Source organism: Cebus imitator, unplaced genomic scaffold, assembly GCF_001604975.1.
Source record: "Cebus imitator isolate Cc_AM_T3 unplaced genomic scaffold, Cebus_imitator-1.0 Scaffold77, whole genome shotgun sequence".
In the NCBI taxonomy this organism is placed as follows: domain Eukaryota; kingdom Metazoa; phylum Chordata; class Mammalia; order Primates; family Cebidae; genus Cebus; species Cebus imitator.
In genome coordinates, this window is record NW_016107392.1 from 1,780,364 (window position 1) to 1,802,543 (window position 22,180).

The following is a 22,180-nucleotide window of genomic DNA, read 5'->3' on the forward strand; positions in this document are numbered from 1 at the left end:
GCTCTGTAACCACACTGGAGTGCAGTGGCGCGATCTCGGTTCACTGCAATCTCTACCTCCTGGGCTCAAGCGATTCTCCTGTCTCAGCCTCCGGAGTGACTGGGACTACAGGCACATGCCACCACGCCCACCTAACTTTTTATATTTTAGTAGAGACGGGGTTTCACCATGTTGTCCAGGATGGTCTAGATCTCCTGACCTAGTGATCCATCTGCCTTGGCCTCCCAAAGTGCTGGGATTACAGGCATGAGCCACCATGCACGGTCTATATAGTATTCTAACTTTATATACTGCTGGTGGGATATTAATTAATATGAACCTTTATGAAATATAGTAAGAGTCTTAAAAATGCCCATATCCAGTAATGGTATCTCCAAAAATCTATCCTAAGTAAATAATTTAAAATATACTTAAAGATTTATATATAAGAATATATACTACATCAAATTTTAAACACAAATTTCAATAAATAAATGGCTCAATAAATCCTGACATATCCATCCAAGCAAATATTTTACAAGTATTAATCAGAATTCTGAAATGTCGGGACAATCTGTTTCCTACCTGGGAATTAGATGCCCACCTCACACTATCCGCAAAAGTAAATTCCAATTATATTAAAAACTAAATATGGAAAAACAAAACTTAAAATTATAAGAAAATATACAAGAATATTTAAAACCTTAAGATATAGAGAAAGTTCTTCAATAAAATATAAAAAGCAGAAATTACAAAAGACCATAGTTAAGCATAACTTCCAGACTTCATACTCTGTTCCCTAGACATAGAGTTTTACTTGATATAAGTTTTCTAGGGTTTCCATAGCAAACTACCACAAACCTCGAGGCTGAAAACAACACAAATTTCTTCCACAGGTCTGGAGACCAGGAGCCTGAAATCAAGGTGTCAGCAGTCCTACGCTCTTGTAGAAGGTTCTAGAGAAGAACCCTTCCCTGCCTTCTCCAGCTTCTGGTAACTCCAGACCTTCCTTGGCTTGCAGCAAGATAACTCTCATCTCTGTCCCATCTTCACATGGGTCTTCTCATGGCCTTCTCTCTGTGTCTGTGACTTAGTCCCTTCAGCCTCTTATGAGGACATTAGGTTTAGGGCCACCCTACAACCAGGATGTTCTTCTCTTTAGATCCTGAACTTGATGATATCTGCAAAGACCCCTTTTCCACAAGGGGGCACATTCACAGTTTCCTGGGGGTAGGCTTTCTGGAAAAGAGGGGCACACAATTCCACCCACTATACTTAGTAAGGATTCGCCTCCAAGAGAAATGGCTCCATGGCCAGGGCTTGCCTTCTGTCACAGACAGCCGTCCCCCAACCCCACGTCTGCCACTAAGGTTTAGGACAAGATAAACAGCCAAGCACCCGGGGCTCTGGATGAGAGTAAGGAGGCTGGATGGCAACCCTGTCACCCCATCACCTGAGTCACCTGAGCTGGAAACCTGGATGTTGTCCTCAGCATCTTCTCATCCACCACCTCCAATCTGTCCTAGTAATTCTATGTCAGCAACGCCTCTAGACCCCAGCCTCCCTTCCCCTTCCTCCCTACAGCTACCTGATTGAAGGCCCTCATCCTCTCAGCTCAAAGCATCCTCTGATCTTCAGTCACCATCTCCCTCCTCTGTCCTGGAGGAAGACACTTAAGCCTCACTTCTTATACACAATCATTCCAGAATCTCATCGCGTGCAACTCAAACATCAGCCAAGCACTTGATAGAAGGGAGGAAAATCTGGGTATTCCTGAGAGCTCCTGAGGGTCATGCATTCAGTCAACAAATATTTTTTTGTTTGTTTCTTAAGCGATGGGGTCTCCCTCTGTTGCCCAGGCTGTAGTGTAATGGTGTGATAATACCTTACTGCAGCCTCAAACTCCTAGACTAAGGCCAACCTCCTGCTACAACCTCCCAAGTAGCTGGGACTACAGGCACACGCCACCATGCCCAGCTAATTTTTTTTTTAATTTTTGGAAGAGATGGAGTTTTGCTATGTTGCCCCAGCTGGTCTCAAACTCCTGGCCTCAAGCGATCAGCCTGCCTTGGCCTCTCAAAGCTCCTGGATGACGGATGTGAGTTACCATGCTTAGCCAAAACAACAAATATTCTTCAGTGCCAACTCTGAGCCAGACATTGCTCAGAGTGAACAAGATAAAGTCCCTGCGCTCATGAAGCTAACATTCTAGTTGGAAAGCCAGTGAACTCTCACAGATGTGAAACTAGAATGTGCAATATGACATAAGCTCAGGCAATAGTAAGTACTAATGATAAATTAAAAAGTGTAAAGGGATAAAGAAAACAGGCAGGGGATGCTGGGGAGGCCAGAGGGGGTCAGAGGCCTTTTTATGTGAGAGTTTTCCAGAAGCTTAAATGAAATGAAATGAATTTTTTTGAAGATGTGGGAAAAAGCTTCTAGCAGAGACACCAGATGTTATGAGGCTCCAGAGGTGGAAATACGCTGGATCTGCATGAGGATTGGAAGAAAATGGCTGCCTTAACATTCCCACCCCTTCTGCAAGGGAGCACTGCACCCCACCAGCTGCCCCTCAGAGTGCTGATCTCCATCCCCAGTCACATAAAACTGGCCAGTGACAGCCAGTCCTGTGCAGCTGGCCTCACCAAGCCAGACAGCGTGGCACATACGGTCTCCTGGTCAATGCCCTGCACTCTACTCAGTGAGCCAGTGCTAAAGCAGCCAAAGGGCAGCTATCTCTGCTGACCCCGTCATCATGGCGCCAGGACACCAGGAAGCAGGCCAAGTCTATCGCTGCAATGCAGGCTTTAAGAAAGGGGTCAGGGGCAAAGGGGAAAGTCACGTTCACCTTGGTCTGAGAGTTCAAAAAAGAGCCTGTAAAAGTGATGAAGCAGCACGCATCAGCACTCTCTGCAGACACCCAAGACTATCCAGAGAGCAGCTGCTGAGCAGATCAGGCTATCCTGCCTTAGGCATCACCTTTGGGTACAAAGAGGCCAAAGACCTCCTAGGGGATCTCCTTCCTGTTGGCATCCCAGGGCAGGGATACGTTGGCTAGGTGGAATGGAGACTGACTTTAGCAGGAGATCTGATCACACTAGCATCAATGGCATGCCTCTGCATCAATGTTGTCAGCCCCTGGAGGCCCCAAGGATCACCCAGTCCCACTCTTCTCGTTACAGGCCTAACCTAACAAAGATAAATCCAGAGAGAAATAAAGTTCACTTAGAAGCCTGATTGGGTTTAATGCCCCCAAAGTTCATTTTGCTCATATACATGAAGAGAAGTATGAGCCAGGGTTCAATGAAAAGGAGGGGAATGTACATTGCTTGTGGGGGGCATTCAATGGCATCTGCCTTTGAACAAGAAAGAAGCAAGGAGTCCTCTGTAAAGAATGTCCTACCTATACAAAGCATCGCAAAAATAGAGTAGAATAATGGTCTTCAGCTGCCATTGTGCGTCAGCATTCAGGGAGAATGATTTAGAAGCAGAGCCAGACACTGCAAAGAATGAAGAGATGGTGAGTTCTGGGAGGAGCACGATTATTACTCAAGATGCAAGTTCTCTCCATGCTTCCATTGCTTTATGAGTATTACCTTGTGAATCTTCACAAAAATTCAAAAAAGTAGCTGGGAACAAACACTGAAATAAGGACACTAAGGCTTGGAGAAGAAAGACAGTGTTTTTCTAAGACACTCCCAGACCGGTATCTTGCTTCTAGAAGAAATGACTGAGGTTATAATAAAGCTAACAGTTTGGGACATGTCTTAAATGCTGGAAATGATGTCAAATCTAACAAGACTACACAGTAGAGTGTGTCTAAGGTCCCCAAATCACCAGCTGATGGTAAACATTTTTAAGTGGTGTTAAAAAGATGTTCAGGCTGCTCGCGGTGGCTCACGCCTGTAATTCCAGCACTTTGGGAGGCCGAGGCGGGTGGATCAAGAGATAGGGAGTTCAAGACCAGCCTAGTCAAGATGCTGAAACCCCATCTTACTAAAATTACAAAAATTAGCTGGGCGTGGTGGTGGGCACCTGTAAGCCCAGCTACGCAGGAGGCTGAAACAGGGAATTGCTTGAATCTACTCGGGAGACAGAGGTTGCAGTGAGCTGAGATCGTGCCACTGCACTCCAGTCTGGGAGAAAGAGCAAGATCCGTCTCAAAAAAAAAAAAGAGAGATGTTCAAATGATCACATGTAGGTGCTACAATGTTTCAACAGCTAACACCAAGTATATAATACTGATGAAGTCCTACCAATAAAATAATATTCTTAACATCAAATTAATCATATGAGAAGAAGCCATGGTGTGTTTCTGCTAAATGATGAATTTTCATTCCCTGATACAGAGCATTCTCAGTAGTCCTGAAGAGTTCTCAGAGGAACTCTTCTGACGGCTCAAAGAATATTTCAAAGTACTGCCAGCTGCTCCTCACCCTGCCCAGTGGGGAGCCGGGGAATTAGGTGATTGTTACACACCTCATGGTTGCTAAAGGATCCCCCTTTGGGACACATGGCCACTTTTTTAATGGAGCCTCTTTAACATTTGAAAATTATAATTCCTCAAGGACCTAGAAATAGAAATTCCGTTTGACCCAGCAATCCCATTACTGGGTATATATCCAAAGGATTATAAATCGTTCTACTATAAGGACACACGCACATGAATGTTCATTGCAGCAGTATTTACAATAGCAAAGACCTGGAACCAATCCAAATGCCCATCGATAATAGACTGGATAGGGAAAATGTGGCACATATACACCATGGAATATTATGCAGCCATCAAAAACAATGAGTTTGTGTCCTTTGTAGGGACATGGATGATCCTGGAAACCATCATTCTCAGCAAACTGACACAAGAGCAGAAAATCTAACACCCCATGTCCTCACTCATAGGCAGGTGTTGAACAATGAGAACACATGGACACAGGGAGGGGAGCACTACACACTGGGGTCTGTTGGGGGGAAATAGGGAAGGGACAGCGGGGGGTGGGGAGTTGGGGAGAGATAGCATGGGGAGAAATGCCAGATATAAGTAATGGGGAGGAAGGCAGCAAATCACACTGCCATGTGTGTACCTATGCAACAATCTTGCATGTTCTTCACATGTACCCCAAAATCTAAAATGCAATTTAAAAAAAGTATTAAATGAGAAAAATAAAGATTTTTTTTCTTGAAAAAAAAAAAGAAAATTATAAACTCCTTTCTTCACGTGATGATATTCCTCTATTTTCTTTAAACTTCGGCAAATATAATTTGAAAAGTCCCTTGAAATGGAAGAGAATGACATACTATTTGTGAGGAGTTTCTAGACCTGTGCTGTCCCACCTGGTAATTACTAGCCACATGCAGCTGCCAAGCACTTAAAATATGGCCAGGGTGAATTGAGACATACTTTAAGTGTAAAATACACACCAGATGTCAGAAACTTAGTATGAAACAATACAAGGTTAAATATCTCATCAATACGTTTGTACACAGATTACATGTTGCAATGACAACATTTTGGATCTACTGGGTTAAGTAAAATGTATTATTAAAATTAATTTCACCTGTTTCTTTTTTTTTTTTTTTTTTTTTTTTTTTTTTTTTTTTTTTTTTTTTTTTTTTTTTTGAGATGGAGTTTCACTTTGTCACCAGTGCGGAGTGCAATGGCGCAATCTCAGCTCACTGCAACCTCCACCTCCCAGGTTCAATCGATTCTTCCACCTCAGCCTCTCGAATAGCTGGGATTACAGGCACGTGCCACCATGCCTGCCTAATTTTTGTATTATTTGTAGAGACAGGGTTTTAACACGTTGGCCAGGATGGTCTCAATCTCTTGACCTCGTGATCCACCCGCCTCAGCCTCCCGAAATGCCAGGATTACAGGCGTGAGCCACCGTGCCGGGCCAATTTCGCCTATTTCTTTGCACCTTTTTACTGTGGCTACTGGAGAATTTTACATTACATCTGTGGCTCATGTGATACTTTGCTGAGAAGCACTGTATCGGGGCATTATAACAGGCCCTTTCAGAAGGGAGGCCCATTAGCATTGCATGTACTGTATCACCACGCAGAGGTTAAGAACATTGAAACCGGAGGCAAACCATTTTCTATTTGCATCTTGGCTCTGCTATTTGCTGGACATATGACTTTGGGCAAGTTACTTAACCTCTCTCTGCCCCAGTTTCTTCATCTGTAAAATGACAATAATAATAGGGTTATAATGTGGATTAAATGAGATAAAGTGCTTACAAAGGTGCCTGGTGCATAAGTACTCGACAAATATCTCTACATTATTTTATGACCAAAATTGTTATTATCACTGCTGTTAATTTTTTTCCTAAATCCTGAGATGCATTGAGTTGAGATTTCTTGAGTGCTTTCCACCTTTTCATCAGCCCCTGTATATATGTGAGAACAATTTTACGTGAGAAATTTTCTAAACATCAGTCTTCAACGACAAATGCATGTAAAGGACACTAAAACCACGAGACGGAGCTTGTGCGGACTCCCTAAGACATGTGGCACAGTGAACAAAGGTTGTCCACTAAAATTAACTGGAGAAGTTGCCAAAACAATGTAATATACAAGTCAAGGAGAATGAAGATGATGAACAGTTTTGCCTGTGATTGAAAACTCATCTGTTCCCAGGATCAATAACTGACTTTTCTTGCTTCTTTTTTTTTTTTTTTTCATGTTCTCATTTATTTGTGGAATCTAAAAATCAAAGCAATTGAACTATGGGATAGAGAGTAGAAGGATGGTTAGCAGAGTCTGGGAAGGATAGGTGGGTGGGGGGTAGGTGGGAATGGTTAATGGGTACAAAAAATACTTAGAAAGCATGAATAAGGCCTACTATTTGATAGCACAACAGGGTGACTATAGTCAATAATAACTGCATTTTAAAATAAAGAGTGCAACTGAATTGTTTTCAACTCAATGGATGCATGCTTGAGGGAATGGATACCCCATTCTTTACTATGTGCTTAATTCACATTGCATGCCTGTATCAAAACATCTCATGTACCCCATAAATACATACACCTACTATATACCCACTAAAATAAAATAAAAGTTAAAAAAAGAAAGCTACTTCTGCAACTACTCTAGGGATTTTCCTAGAACAATACTTCTAAGCTGGCATTGAATGTGACCACCCTTGAGAAACAAAAAATGGAGTGTCTGTGCTAAATAACATGTCCTCTTATGTCAACACTGAAACCAAGACATGTGAGTACAACACTACCTTATTATCCTCGAGGTTGATTGCTTCCAGGAGGTCATGATTCTCTAAGCCACGGAGGCTACTTATCTGATTGTGGGACAGATCCAGGTTCTGTAGGGCTTTCAGATTCTCCAAGCCTGTGATCGTCTCAATCTGGTTATTGCTCTAAAATAGACAAAATATATTTAATGTCTCAAAGACCTCTCACAGGAAAAGTTGTAATGGCAAGTTTTCATTTTGGATGCTGACCCAATTCTCTTTAAAAAAAAAAATCATGAAGGCGTTCTTGTCCTTCTGCCCATCTCATTTCCATCATTCACCTCTCTAAACATATACACATACCCCAGAAAGAAGTTCCAGTTTTTCAGCTGGAAAACTCAGTATATAATATCTTCATTAAATTTAAAGCAAGATGAGTATTCAAATCAGTAAGAAAGAAAAAGGCAGGTAATAAAAGATTTTAACATTGCACACCTGACGCGTAATGACAGCATAACGCCAGATATATCATTAGAAATATAAATTTAATGTAATTCTTTCATCATGATCACAAGAAGCCACTTGACTATTATAATCCCCACATACATTTTGTTTTTGGAAACATCTAAATAGAATCACCCATGTGGTGAGGGTAGTGGTAGTCTGTTACCTTAGTTTTCTCCACTGAGCTATGCCTTCAGTTATTACTGCCCCTTGTGCAGTTTGCTCCAATTTTTTTTTTTTTTTTTTTTTTTTTTGAGAAGGAGTCTGGCTCTGTCACCCAGGCTGGAGTACAGTGGCACAATCTCAGCTCACTGCAACCTCTGTCTCCCGGGTTCAAGTGATTCTCCTGCCTCAGCCTCCCAAGTAGCTTGGCCTACAGGTGCATGTCACCATGTCTGGCTAATTTTTGCAATTTTAGTAGAGATGGGGTCTCACCACCTTGGCAAGGATGGTCTTAAACTCCTGACCTCAAGTGATCCACCAAGCTTGACCTCCCAAAGTGCTGGGATCATAGGCGTGAGCCACCGCGCCTGGCCACAGTCCCCTCCTCTTAAACCTAGGCTGGACCTATGACTTAGCTTCACCAAAGAATATGGCAGATGTGTGCCAGTTCTAAGCTTAAGACTTAAGAAGGCCTGGCAGCTTCTGCTTTTGTGTCTCAGAAGTACTGAGCTACCACATAAGAACTGTAGATAATCTGTTGGAGAGAAATTGTGGAGACGCTATAGGGGAAAGGAAATGTCACATGGGGAGACACCCTGACACTAAATTGAGAGAAAATCCCAGCCATCCCAACCTCTCAACTGAGCCAACCCCCCAACCAATATGCCAGCTAAATGCAGCAAGCCCAGTGGAAGAACGTCCCAGCTAAGCCTGACTCAGATTGCAGAATTCTTAGTTAATTCCATGGTTATTTCTCCAAGTCACTACAACTGGGGTGGCCTGTTATGCAACAGTAGATAACTAAGCCAAGTTATTGAATAATTCACACAGAAGCATCTTTCTCGACAATGAGAATAAAACAAAGATTTAAGACTGAAATGTTGTCTTCTTCCTCAATCTCCATATACCCATGACAACAAATGAGACTGATAATAATTCTCTTCCCTCTATATTTTTCCTGGTGCATGTTTCCTGGTACGTTTGATAGCAACAGCTGATTTTCATCCTATTTTTAAAATAAAATTTCATTTCAATAATGAGCAAGATTTATGTTCAGTAGTATAATTCCACAGCTTTTAAAAACATGTTAATAAAGGTTGATAATCTATAAAGCTGAGTGATAGCACACAAGGGTTTATCATACTATTCCTTTTATTTTTACATAATGCTTGAAAAATATCCTTAAAAAATACTCATAATCCATTTGCCAAAGTAAAGTCAAATTTCCTTCTGTCCAGAGTTCAAAAAAGTTATATAAAGTATAATGGAAATGGGAGAGAAAAAAACCTACACTAAATATCATATCCATATTAATTTAACATACTGCCATAAGACCCCAATAGCCTATTCAAAATATACCCACATATCAAATTTATATATAATACATTTCTTCCTGAAGAACTCTGAAATGCTTTAGATGTGGTAGACAGACTATAATTCTTCTTAATACACTTCTTCCCAAAGAACTTTGAAGTGCTTTAGGTGCAGTAGATAGGTTGTAATTCTTACAGTGTCTCTAATGGTTTTCAAAGTGGTAGATGACATGAGAAGAGGGGGGCATAGAAAAGTTTAATTAATAGCCTATGGTCATAAAAGAAACCAGAATTGAAAAAAAAAAATCAGAAACACAGAATTTCTGAATTGAAAGCTATCTAGTTAAACCCTTTCTCCAATGCTGAAAAACCAATACATCACTCCTAGAAGTGGACATCCAGCTTCTGCACAAACAGTTCTTTCTGTTTGTTTATGATGAATGGGGAAAAGACTTTTGGAATAAAGCAATTTTCTTAAAAAAATGAAATTAGAAACATTCTTAACCTACCAAATTTGAAAGATAAAAGAAAGCGGCATTTACTGTGACAAAATACATTTTAAAGTTTGGAATGCATTGTCACTACTTGCTAAGAAGCTGGGCGACAGTACAGCCCATCAGTGAACCACATTTTCCCCTTATATTTACCAAAAAATTGATGATCGAGAATTAACAGTTGATTTGTATGGTGACTTGTTCTTCTTTCCCTAAATGGTAATGTAAATTATTTTGAATTGTAACTAAAGCTACTGGTTTCCTAATTCTATGAATTAAAAATAAAAGCATTAAAAACTGTTGAAACAAATTTTATAGATTTTATTAAATTTTGGAAGCGAAAACCTTTCTATTCTCAAAAAATTAAGAAAAATGAACGATAGTATATTCTGTGTATTCTAGTTCATCTTGGGCGATGAGGGGAGAGATTGGGAACAATCCATCAAATCTAAGAAAATAAAAGTATTCTATCCTTTTACTTTTTTTTTTTTTTTTTGAGACAGTCCTGTTCTGTCACCCAGGCTGTAATGCAGTGGCATGATCTCGGCTCACAGCATCCTCTACTACCGGGGTTCAAGTGATTCCCCTGCCTCAATCTCCTGAGTAGCTGGGACTGTATCTTTGGGACTATTAGAATCCTGCTGAATTTCTGTAAGCTGAGTTGTAGCCACACAGCAGGTCACATAGCTTGAAAAGAGTGCTCTCTGTCGGAAAAGTAATCAAATTTAAACTTTCTGACTGGAATTGTTTATTTATTTTTAGCATATTTTTTATTTCATAGAGTGGAAGACTAACATGTTAAAATCAAAGGACTGTCAAAATTCAGTACCCAGAAAAAAACATCTTGTGGTTCATTTGAAAGCAGTTTAAGTGTTAACAGCAATAAATATTATGCTTAAGTATGCTTAGATGTTATTTTCACCAATAAGATATTATAAAAAATATTTTAAAATACATGCTAAAAGTATACCTTTCTTTCCCAGTATAAAAAAGCCAATCATTTAAAATATTGAATTTTGTAACAAACTAGTAAATCATTTTACTTGAGCATGAAATACTGCCTTCTCTCTCTTTCTCTCTCTCTCTCTTTCACACACACACACACACGCAAATGGTAAAGAAAGGAGCAAACAAAACTGAAGACAATAACATTTCATGAAGGAATTAGCTCTTTATATATTTGAATCCTAAGTAGTCATAATTCATATAGTTACTGAAAACATTAACTACTACTTCTACACAGAACGGCATTTTGTTAGACTCACCAGACAAAGCATTTTGATTGGTAACGTATTTAAGCCACTGATTTTCGTGATCTTGTTGTTGGCCAAACTAAGGTGAGTTAGATTGCTGCACATCTCTAGTCCACTGATTTCTTCTATCTTATTGCCTACATACCATGACTACGTTTAAGGAAAATGTTATTAAAAGCATTTGGAAGAAAAAAAGAATCAGTGTTTCATCATCACTAGGCAAAGCAGACCACAGCTTAAATAAAGAATGATTATATGCCCAATATAGAATGAATATTAATCCTGAAATATATTTTTTCATACAGAACATGCCATGTTTTATGCAATTTTTATGTTAAAAAGGCATAGCTTTTGAATGTGCTGGGTTGCATTTGACACATGTAATAGGTATGGAAAGAAAAATCACAGTGGCCCATAGCTGCCTTCTTGGGAGTGTGTTTTCCCTTGATCAGTTAAGTCTCCATGAGAAACTCATGTGCGTTTCCACAGGCAGAACTTCTGACTACCCGATCGCCCTGCAGAGGCAATAGGTACCAAGTATCATCATCTTCATAACTAGGGTGAGAGCCTCGGAGATGTCATCTGTAACAAATGGGTGGTCCAAAGACCAATACCCTGTTACAGAAAGAAACAGTAGCCCTTTCTTTCTACCTACATGGACCTCTAGTCTCCCTTTAAAATAAAAGAGGCTTAAACTCTGCCTTACTTTCTCCAAATGTTAAGTTTCCATTTATTGTAAAAATTTTAGCTTATCTTCTGTGTTCCATCTTGCAGTCACCTAGCACTACAATCTCAAAGTCATCAATTCTGTTCAGCTCTCTCTGTTTTCAATCTCTTTGGCCAGTTTCCAGGATTTAATGTCATTTCCCCATCAAAGCTCAGTTTTCCCTCTCAAGTAACCCATGACATCTCCATTTCTCAGCCACTCATAATCTGCAGGGCATCCAATCAATCACCAAGACCTGGTATTGTTTTGCCTTAAAATATCTCTTCAATTATTTCTTTCCTTTTTATTCACTCCTCTGCCAACTTAACTCACCTTTAACATCAGAAATTACACTAATACCCATTACTTCCTGCCCTAAAGTCACTCTACACACTGTACACAGATTAATTTTTTAAAAATATTGATTGAATATCATGTTTCAATTTAAAAATCCTCATAGGAAGAATTCCAAATTCCTCACTCTGCCATTTAAGAGCCTTCCCTATAAGCAAAACTTATTTATCCAGTTTCATCCACATTGTCATCCAATGAGAATTCCCTATTTCTACCAGGTCAATCCTCTCAATAGTTCTGGAATGCACCAAGAACTTTCTTTCTCCTACTCCTTTCTAAACCATACCCTTTCTTCAGAATTTAACTCCAAATCTCACTTTTTTTCCTTATTTTTTTTTAACATTCACATTAAATCAATATCTTAAGTACATTTTTGACATATTTGACACTCGTTTTCTTACTATTTATTTTCTGACTCTTACTTTTTAAATACACAAAGAAGTGAAAATGATAGGCTAGGAGAACATGTTCACAATATATATTAACAGATAAAAGATTACTACCTAGAATGCATTAAAAATGACAATAAACCAACAGAAAAAAGATGACCCAGTAAAAAATGGACAACTAATATGCCCAGGCAATTTCCAAAAGAGTGAATCTAAGTGGCTAAAAACATATGAAAAGACACTCTGTCCCACCTGTAGTCAGGAGAATGCAATTAAGATAAGATGCCATTCTTTACCCATCAGCTTGGCAAACATTTTAAAGTAAAAGGTTTTAAATAACAGATACTTTTATGCTACTGAGAGAGTTCATTATGATATAGCCACTTTAGAGGCAATTTTGTAATATCTATCATAACTGTAAATATGTCACAGCCATTCCACTTCTTAGTATCTATTCTAGACAAAACCATTTCTTCCTCAAAGCCTCTCCTGGTCAACTTCTAATCTCCAAGCTATCTCCTTTCGTTAAACAGAGAAACAAACAATTTTTTAAAAAAGAAGGAAGAAGTCACAAATATCACAAAAACATTTTGCCTCCATAATTATTTTCAATTATCCCAACTCTACTACTCGGCAGATTTTTCATTTAAAGGGGGGATAATATCAGGTGGCCATTAAGGCCGAAAGTTAGGTCATGGGAAAAAAAATCAGAAAATGGGTGTGAATGAGCAACAAACCATAAATCACCTCACAATTATAAGGCATTGATATCACTAACAAATTATATCACACGAGGCCAAAGAAGCATGTCCTCTACCTCTAGACCTCTAACTCTTGCCCAATAGCATAGAAATGGAAAGTTCAAGGCTGGGATTAAGCCTTTAAATACCTAGGCCAGAGAAAGAGGTAAATAAGGAAACTAAACAAAAATATAAAATGTACCAGAAATTCTTAGGTTTTCCTCAATGGTTTCAGTTTCAGTCCTTGGACTGAAGTATAGCTCTGTTTGTGGTCAATATGCATTTTCAAATCTGTTTCCATAAAGCTTCCTGTCAGAATAGCCCTAGAAATAGATGTTTACGCTTACAAATTCTATCTTTTCTGGTTCCATTTTCTTTGGGCTGTTTAAATAATTATTCTGCAACTAGAACAAAGACCAGATCTTTGTAGATAAAGATTGTAACAAAAGATGAATGAGAAATACAGCAAACAGGAGATTAAACTATCTCACATAGGTATGGATGAAATAAAATTCCCTTGGAGCAGGCAATCTTTGGCAACAAAAACTATACAAGGAAAACTTTGAATGGCCATCTGTCTCAGTTTAGCAGAGACAGGAATCACATTTAAGTCCTATTTTAGGAGTACTAGAGTATCTTGGTAGCTCTCCCTCAACCAAGATGAAGATACTCTGAATCATGGCAGAATAAAATCAGTGCTTGTGGGTATCTGGCTCAGGAAGTATTCTCATGGGAAGCCGGCAAGGATCAGAAAACTAGAAAATAGAAATCCTGGAATCATCAAGAGATATCAGAAATAAAGCTTGTTTATTGTGTCTACAGTAATTTTCTAAGACATTAGAGGCTAACCACGGTTCCCTTGGTACCTCCTGCTTACCCTCTAGCTTGGACTCCCACAGCTATTCATGTTTCCTGAAATTAGCACCGCAAGGACAGAAAGGAGGAGGAATTAGATGCCTCGCTGCAATCACAGCCATGGTTTCTGCAGGTACTGTTGGCATCACTAACAGCACTGGGGCTAAGGAGCAGGAGTTGCCTGAACGTCTCTGTTGAGAAATATGCTCATTCCAGAAAAATTGTTTCCTCCTATATCTCAGCTTTTCACTCTCCTTTAAATTTCAAGGAATTTCAGGCACTCGAAATTAATCAGGCTCCTGAGTAAAGAGAACTTACTACAGTGACACAACAGCTTTTTTCCCTACTTCCTCCCACAGTCACCTCATGTGTGCCAGGAGGCTCTGCCAACAGTCCACATGCAGGCCTGGGCCATAGAGAGCTTTGAGTTCATAGATGGTCTTCAGTATCTTTATCTCCCCAGTCTCTCATTCTCTTAAGAACCTTCACAAAATGTTACTTGCCCTTCCTCCTAATGCTATTCGTGTTCTTTCATAGGTCTTAGGACTTCCTGATAAGAAGAATCATAATCTGATAAATCACTAATCATTACAATGAATTAGCTTACTGGGTTAATCCTTTTAGGCATATTTTAATTTTAAAAGACCGCTATCAGTAGAAAGAAACTCAAAAGAACTCAAAATCATCGTACTGAATTCCAGCTCTAAACTTTTATGATTCTGTGAATAAATCTTTTAAAGTGAAATCATAGATCCTTGGAGAAACTGAATGAAGGAACCCTGTGGCACTGAAACATAACTTTACAACTGGGGAAAAGCCCAACAATATATTTTTACATTTTGACGATGCTGTCAGCAGTTCAGAATTCTTGACATGAATTATTCACTAGTTCAGTATTCGCTCTTATTCGTCTACAATCATAAAATATGGTTCGGGTGTGTAGAAAACAGTTACTGAGAAATAGTAGGAAATTCATCACAGTTCTCTTAGTGGAGAGAGCTGCAATGATGGCTTTAATCAAAACCAATCCCGAAAGATCTATATCACCTTACCAGTGAAAAATGCTCTTCACTATAGGAGTGAATCTCTCCAAGAAATGAAACACGCATACAGTTTAAATGCCTCTGTGACAAAGGTTGTAATTACTCAATGAATTGCAACATGCAAAAAACAGTGGAATTCAAAAGTCTCAGTTCAACCATTTACCAAATAATCTGGGGCAAGTTATTGACCCTTCTGGAGTCTCAGGCTCTTCTTCTATACAATGAAATAGTGATTAGCACAAGATGACTGCTAAAATCCTGTCTGGAATTAAATTTCTATGAATTTTTAAATTCTATTTATTCTATTATCATAAAATGAATTCTAATCAACAACTAGTCAATGTTTATAGGTAAAGAATAAGCTGTACTCTTTCTTAAGAATAAATATATTTACTTAACCTCAGCAAACTTTATTACAATTTAGGATGATTGTCAATTAATCATCAATTATCCACATAAGGAAAGATATAATAGCATAAGATAAAATAAAAAATTGATATCTTATAGTTAACAATTCATTCTGAGATACTGATACAATCTACTACAATTACACTGTCTGTATTACTAGCTCAACTGATTTGTTTTATTTTAAATAATTATTTTCAAAGAAATTAATTTAGAATTTTCAGGTTTTTAAATTTTTACATAGAACTGGGTTAAGTTGAATACTTGATTCACCATTGACCTATGCTTGACAATCAATAATTTTATTGACTTTTAAGAATATAATGAGCATGCTTGAAACTAGCACCCCAACCCCAAGCCCAATCAGTAGAAAATTAACGACTTAAATCTGCCTGTGCATAGCTCTCCTGTCAAATCCCTGTGTCGCCTTCCCAGAGACAGTAACTATGCTCAGTTGTCTCTTTCCTCTTCCCTTCTTCCTTTAATTTTATGCCTAAATTATACTTGTTAAGATTCATTCTTACACGCATGTAGATATATTTCATTCATTTTCTATACTGTATGATATGCTATTGTGTGACTACACCATAACTTATACTTTCTCTTATTAATGTGTGTTTGGGTTGTTTTAATTTTTTACTATTGCAAGCAATACTGCTATGAACATTCAATATAAGTCTCCAGGTACACGTATGCTAAAATTTCCATGTGTAGGAATAAAAGTACTAGGTCATAATGAACTTGGATGTTCAACTTTATAAGACACTATAAAATTGTTTTTCATGGTGGTCTAGGCTTTTTTTGGGCAGGAAGATTTTTAATATTTTAATTTAGCTTATTTTAATGTATAATAAATTACTTTTGTAGTTATAAGACTACTCAGGGTTTCTATTTCCAAACTCATGCATCATATTTTTCTAAGAATTTTTGCATTTCATCCAAGTTTTCAACTGTACTGCATAAAAGTTGTACTATGTTCTAAGCTTTCCATCATATACAAATAAAGGATTTTCCTTTTACAAAATATGTCTTCAAGAAAATGAACGCTCTGCGGTCCCTCGTCTCAGCCTTATCACAAATGTAGCGTGTACTAGCTGCTATCACATCCCTGAATGAGGCACCCAAAGCAACCAGTTCATTCTCCATTATGTCCCCCCAAATCCTCAGGTGAATAGAAAGATACTTACTGAGAAAGAGAAGGTACTGGCTCCCCGCCACCCAGAAATCATCAGTCTCTGGTGTGAACAAGAGACTCAAGCTCATTAAACTCACAGATCTCCAACTAGCCCCTTAGGCTCTAGAAGCTGGAGCTCACTGACTTAACATAGGCGCTTTGCTTGCATGGGAGCCTGGCTCATGAAATAGAATGTTGCAAATCAAATCAAAAGTTGTTTGTTTGTTTTTTTTAAATGAAAGCATATTTAAAATACACTAGAAAGGCTTACTATTTAAAGGGAACTTCGCATGAACTCTTTCGTAAAATAAATAATCACTAATTTTCCTTATGACCATATCTAGATTTTCAAATACTGAATTTATATAAGATACAGCACAAGTTTCAGTAAATTTGAAGAAAGAAGTTAATTTTTTAATTTTTGTTGAGACAGAGTCTCACTCTATTACCCAGGCTGATGTGCAGTGATACAATCTTGGTTCACTACAACCTCTGCCTCCCAGGTTCAAGCGGTTCTTGTGCGTCAGTCTCCCAAGTAACTGGGATTACAGGCATGCCCCACCACACCTGGCTAATTTTTGTATGTTTAGTACAGGCAGGGTTTTTGCCATGTTGGCCAGGTTGGTCTTGAACTCCTGACCACAGGTGATCCACCTGCCTTAGCATCCCCAAGTGCTGGTGTGAGCCAATGCACCCGACTGAGAAAGCAGTTAACTAAAACAGAACTTCTTCTCTGGTTCTAGAATAAGAATAAGGCTACATTTATCAGAAGAATGACTATCTTACTTGGCTTTTCAGGGGTAGGATACTCTTGGCAAGCTTTGACTCACAGTTTCATTTCTTGTTAAATAAAATATCTATCCTCATTTTGTGAATATCAATTCATAGTCATTTAAATGAGTCACATCTCTATTAAATTGCCTATCTGGTACATGTAATCTAGTACAATTCTTGAATATATAGCCTTTAATTCTTATATTATTTTAAATTTTTCCCCTTTACTTTTCAAAGGATACCATCCAAAATTAGTTTAGTAAGAGCATGATACGCCGACAAATCACAAATTTCAGAAATTTGGTTGTAGGAAAAATCCGCCTTCTGGCAAGAAAAAGAGAAGAAGATGTTATATTAATAGCTCACTTTTCATATTTACTACAATAATTAACTGCATAAGAAGAAGGCATTTCTGAATGCAGAGGTAGAATTCATTACTGAAAGTATGCTAAGGCTAAAACAGTCATCTGTCTTTAATCATCTTCTCACTGGGATCTTTTTCTGTCCCCTTTGAGAGATACTAGAAGGCCTCTTCTTCATGGTGCACAGAAACCTCCCAATAACCTAAACACTTTCAATTCCTGCAGCCATGCTCTCCACTTTTAGCATCTGTTTTAAATGTTCTTGGTCTTCCTTCAGGATTTACCTGAATTTCACCCTCACCTACAACCATTTTATTTTCTCTACTGCCCAGTAAACCGTATTCACTTCATTTCTGTGCATAGCTTGTTTCTCACTTCTTCACCTTTTCTATTCCTATGTCGATATATCGTCCCATGCTACTCTCTAAATGCCAGAATAGTCTTTCTTATTCATCTCCAGGCAATGCCTCTTCAACTTTACCTTCTTTCTCAAAATTGACTACTGTAGGAAAGCATTTTCAGCAACATCTGTTCTTCCTACCCAAACATATAAGACTAAAAGACGATATTAAATAACTTTAATTATTCACCTACTGGCAAAAGATATAAAAAAAATTTTTAAGGAAAGAAAAACTCATGTTTTGGAACCACTGCATTCATAATTTGCTGAGTACATAATAACCATTTTCTGGAAAACCATCAAGCAATTATATAATAAGCACTATTCTTATTTTTCCATGACCTTTAAAATAGTAATTTCATCCCCCAAATTTATTGAGATTATTCTAGCAACATATTAAATACTAAACCCTTTAAGTACTAAAAACTTTATATAGTAAATGCTAAAAACTAATTTAGAAACAACTCAAGTGGCAAGACTAGAAATCTGATGAAGTCAATTATAATATAGCAAGCAACAGAACTACTTAGTAAAATATTAGTAAACGATATGAAGCAATAGAAATGTGCAAATAAAAGTGTTATTTAAAAAATCATAACACCAAATGTATACATACATAAATGGCAGCTATGTAAAATTCATACTATGGAATAGGTCAATTTGGCATAATGTAAATGGAGTTTAACATTCATCTTTTTCTTCTATAGAATAATAATGAACTACAAATAAACTTATGGGCTTTCTTATCATTGACACTTTTTCATCAACACCTTTCATTCTGGTGTCATAGCATGACATCTGTATAATTATATCTCAGTCAGGGCAAATGCCAATACTACGCTCTCTATGTAGCTATGGTATTAGGTTTCTTTCTTTCTTCTTTTTTTTTTTTTTTGGATGGAATCTTGCTCTGTTACCCAGATTGGAGTGCAGTGGCTCACTCTTGGCCCACTGCAACCTCCGCCTTCCAGTTCAAGCGATTCTCCTGCCTCAGCCTCCCAAGTAGCTGGGACTATAGGCTCCCATCACCATGCCAGGCTAAAGTTTGTATTTTTAGTAGAGACGGGGTTTCACCATGTTGACCACGGCTGGTCTCGAACCCCTGACCTCAAGTGATCCACCCACATCAGCCTCCCAAAGTGCTGGGATTATGGGCCTGAGCCACTACACCCCACCAGGTTTTGTAAGACACCTTAAAGGGGTTTGTGCCCCTGTTCAGACTCCCATTGGAACCTAGAGCTTGAAAAAGTAGCCATCAAATTAACATTTTTGACCTAGTAAGAGCAAAAGCATTCTAATAATAGAAGAGTATACGTACAAGTCCCTGCTCTAGGAAATGCATGTTCTCTCTGGTTGGTGGTACAAGACTCACAGATATTAAATGAAAAGGAAATGGAGCTTCTCAAGAGGGTGGAGCATAGTACACAAGCCTGACTTACTGGAAAGATGCGGGCTATGGCCTCTCAGACAGTGGGTTCAATCCCAGTTCTGCTACTTCCCAGCAAAGGTGAAGTTAGTTACTTAACCTTTCATGCTTCAGCATCAGGACAGTACCGCCTGCCCCACAGCTTTATTGGAAGGATTAAATAATACATTGAAAACACCTGAGGCCAGGTGAGGCGGCTCACACCTGTAATCCCACCACTTTGGCAGGCCAAGGGTGGTGGATCACCTGAGGTCAGGAGTTCGAGACCAGCCTGGCCAGCATGCTGAAACCCTGTCTCTACTAAAAATACAAAATTAGCCAGGTATAGTGGGCTCATGCCTATAATCCCAGCTACTCGAGAGGCAGAGGCAGAATTGCTTGAACCTAGGAGGCGGAGGTTGCAGTGAGCCGAGATCTCGCCATTTCACTCCTGCCTGGGCAACAAGAGTGAGACTACATTAAAAAAATGAAGAAGAGGCCGGGCGCGGTGGCTCACGCCTGTAATCCCAGCACTTTGGGAGGCCGAGGTGGGTGGATCACGAGGTCAAGAGATCGAGACCATCCTGGTCAACATGGTGAAACCCCGTCTCTACTAAAAATACAAAAAATCAGCTAGGCATGGTGGCGCGTGCCTGTAATCCCAGCTACTCAGGAGGCTGAGGCAGGAGAATTGCCTGAACCCAGGAGGTGGAGGTTGCGGTGAGCCGAGATGGCGCCATTGCACTCCAGCCTGGGTAACAAGAGTGAAACTCTGTCTCAAAAAAAAAAAAATGAAGAAGAAGAAAACAAACACCGGGAGGCCACCATCATTCCTTCCCTGGTCTACACAGAGCTCACAGTGGCTTGGAGCACCCAGGGGTGCAGTCTGGCACTTGGTTCACACTTCTCTAAAATGACCAATATATTTGTTTGTAATTCTCCAGGAGCTCAGACCTTTACAAATGGGGTCTATTATTTGTTTCTGTTCGTTTGTGGGGTCTTTCTGCGAGACTGCAAGGAAGGGAAGTGAAAGAGAGAAACTCCAAAAAAGTTCTTCCTGGGGTAGGGGTCTTGCTGTTACCATGAATGATTGTCCTGTGGCTTCAGGCAAGGTGAATGAAACAGCAAAAGGAGAATGAAAACAGCTCTGCAAATTCAATTCCTGATAACCTCAAGACCATGCAGCCCCACACTGAGTACAAGAGGCACCTAGTGCGGCTTATTTGCACAAAGGAATGTCACTCTGGCAAAAACTATAATTTCAAAGTGAAAAAAAAATGCACTATTGATAAAAACAGAATGATATAAAAGAGAAGAAAAATTGAAAATTAAAGTCTCTCATCAGTAAAAGGGAATGTCTGTTTCTTGACTTCAAACAGATTTTCATATTTGTGCAAATCTCCATATTTTGAATTTAAGTTCATTTGGTTTTTAAATAAAATAAGACTTTAGCAATAGTTGATGTCCATTTCTTAAAATAACTTTTAATTTTTGAGTCCAATACAACAACACTGATCACAAAACCCAGGGTGATTGTTTCTAAATTTGTCAGCATATTAGATCCACCTGATGGTCTCTTAAAATGTCCGGGACAGGTGCGGAGGCTCACACCTATAGTCCTAGCACTTTGGGAGGTTGGGGCAGGTGGATCATTTGAGTCCAGGAGTTCAAGACCAGCCTGGGCTACATGGTGAAATCCCATCTCTACAAAAAAAAAAAATACCAAAAAAATTAGCCAAGTGTTTTGGCACATGCCTGTAGTCCCAGCTACTCAGGCTGAGGTGAGAGGATCACTTGAGCCCAAGAAGCTGAGGTTGTGGTGAGACAAGATTGCGCCACTGCATTCCAGCCCTCCAGCCTGTCTCCAAACAAAAAGAAAAAAAAAGTCCAACACCTAAGACTTACCTCCTTACCTTGGACTATTTAAATCAGAATTTCTTGCAGTGGGATTTGGGCATCAGTAGGAAAACTCTCCCAGGTGATGCCAATGTGCAGAAAAGTGTGGGAATCACTTCTCTATGACCTTGCTACTTAAGTAAGACCCATGGATCAGTGGCATGATGTCATCTGGAAGGTGTTTAGCAATCACAGGCTCAAGCCCCACCCCAGACCCAATAGATCAGAATTCCCATTTCTCAAGAACCACAGGCGATCTGGGCATGTATTTAAGCAAGAGACTGCTCTAGCACGTGGTGAACTATGCCATCCACCACCATTCACAGGTAGTTTATTTCTGCTTCAGAAATGCAAAAGCAAGTGCAGAGAAAGAGTGGAGATCTGAAAACATTATTTTCTTAAAAAACAAAGTTGGATAAAGAAAAGGGCAAACTTTGAGCCTAGGACATTTTTACAGATTATTCAGATACAAAATTTTTCAGATAAAGTGTTTCTGCTCTATGTCCCATAACATCATGCTGTGCATTTCAAATATACACAATACAATTCATTTCTTTAAATAAATAAAATGTACCAAGTAATTAAAAAAAAAATTGTTCTGTTGCCAGGTGCAGTGGCTCATGTTTGTAATCCCAGCACTTTGGGAGGCTGAGGCAGGAGGATCACTTGAGGCTAGGAGCTCGAGACCAGCCTGGCCAACATGGCAAAACCCCATCTCTACAAAAAATTAAAAAAAAAAAAATAGCTGGGCATGGTGGTGGGCACCTGTAATCCCAGCTA

At 39.0% G+C, this 22,180-nt stretch overlaps 1 protein-coding gene across 1 annotated transcript in view; it reads right to left on the bottom strand.

Moving 5' to 3' along the window:
• LRGUK (leucine rich repeats and guanylate kinase domain containing) overlaps positions 1-22,180 on the bottom strand; it is a 123,961-nt gene that overhangs the window by 84,574 nt on the left and 17,207 nt on the right. Inside the window, exons 5-7 of the mRNA XM_017532523.2 lie at positions 17,580-17,661; positions 10,910-11,034; positions 7,214-7,357 (exon numbers count right to left, since the gene is read on the bottom strand). Of these exons, the coding sequence (XP_017388012.1) occupies positions 7,214-7,357; positions 10,910-11,034; positions 17,580-17,661 (351 nt within the window). The remainder of the gene's footprint in view (positions 1-7,213; positions 7,358-10,909; positions 11,035-17,579; positions 17,662-22,180) is intronic.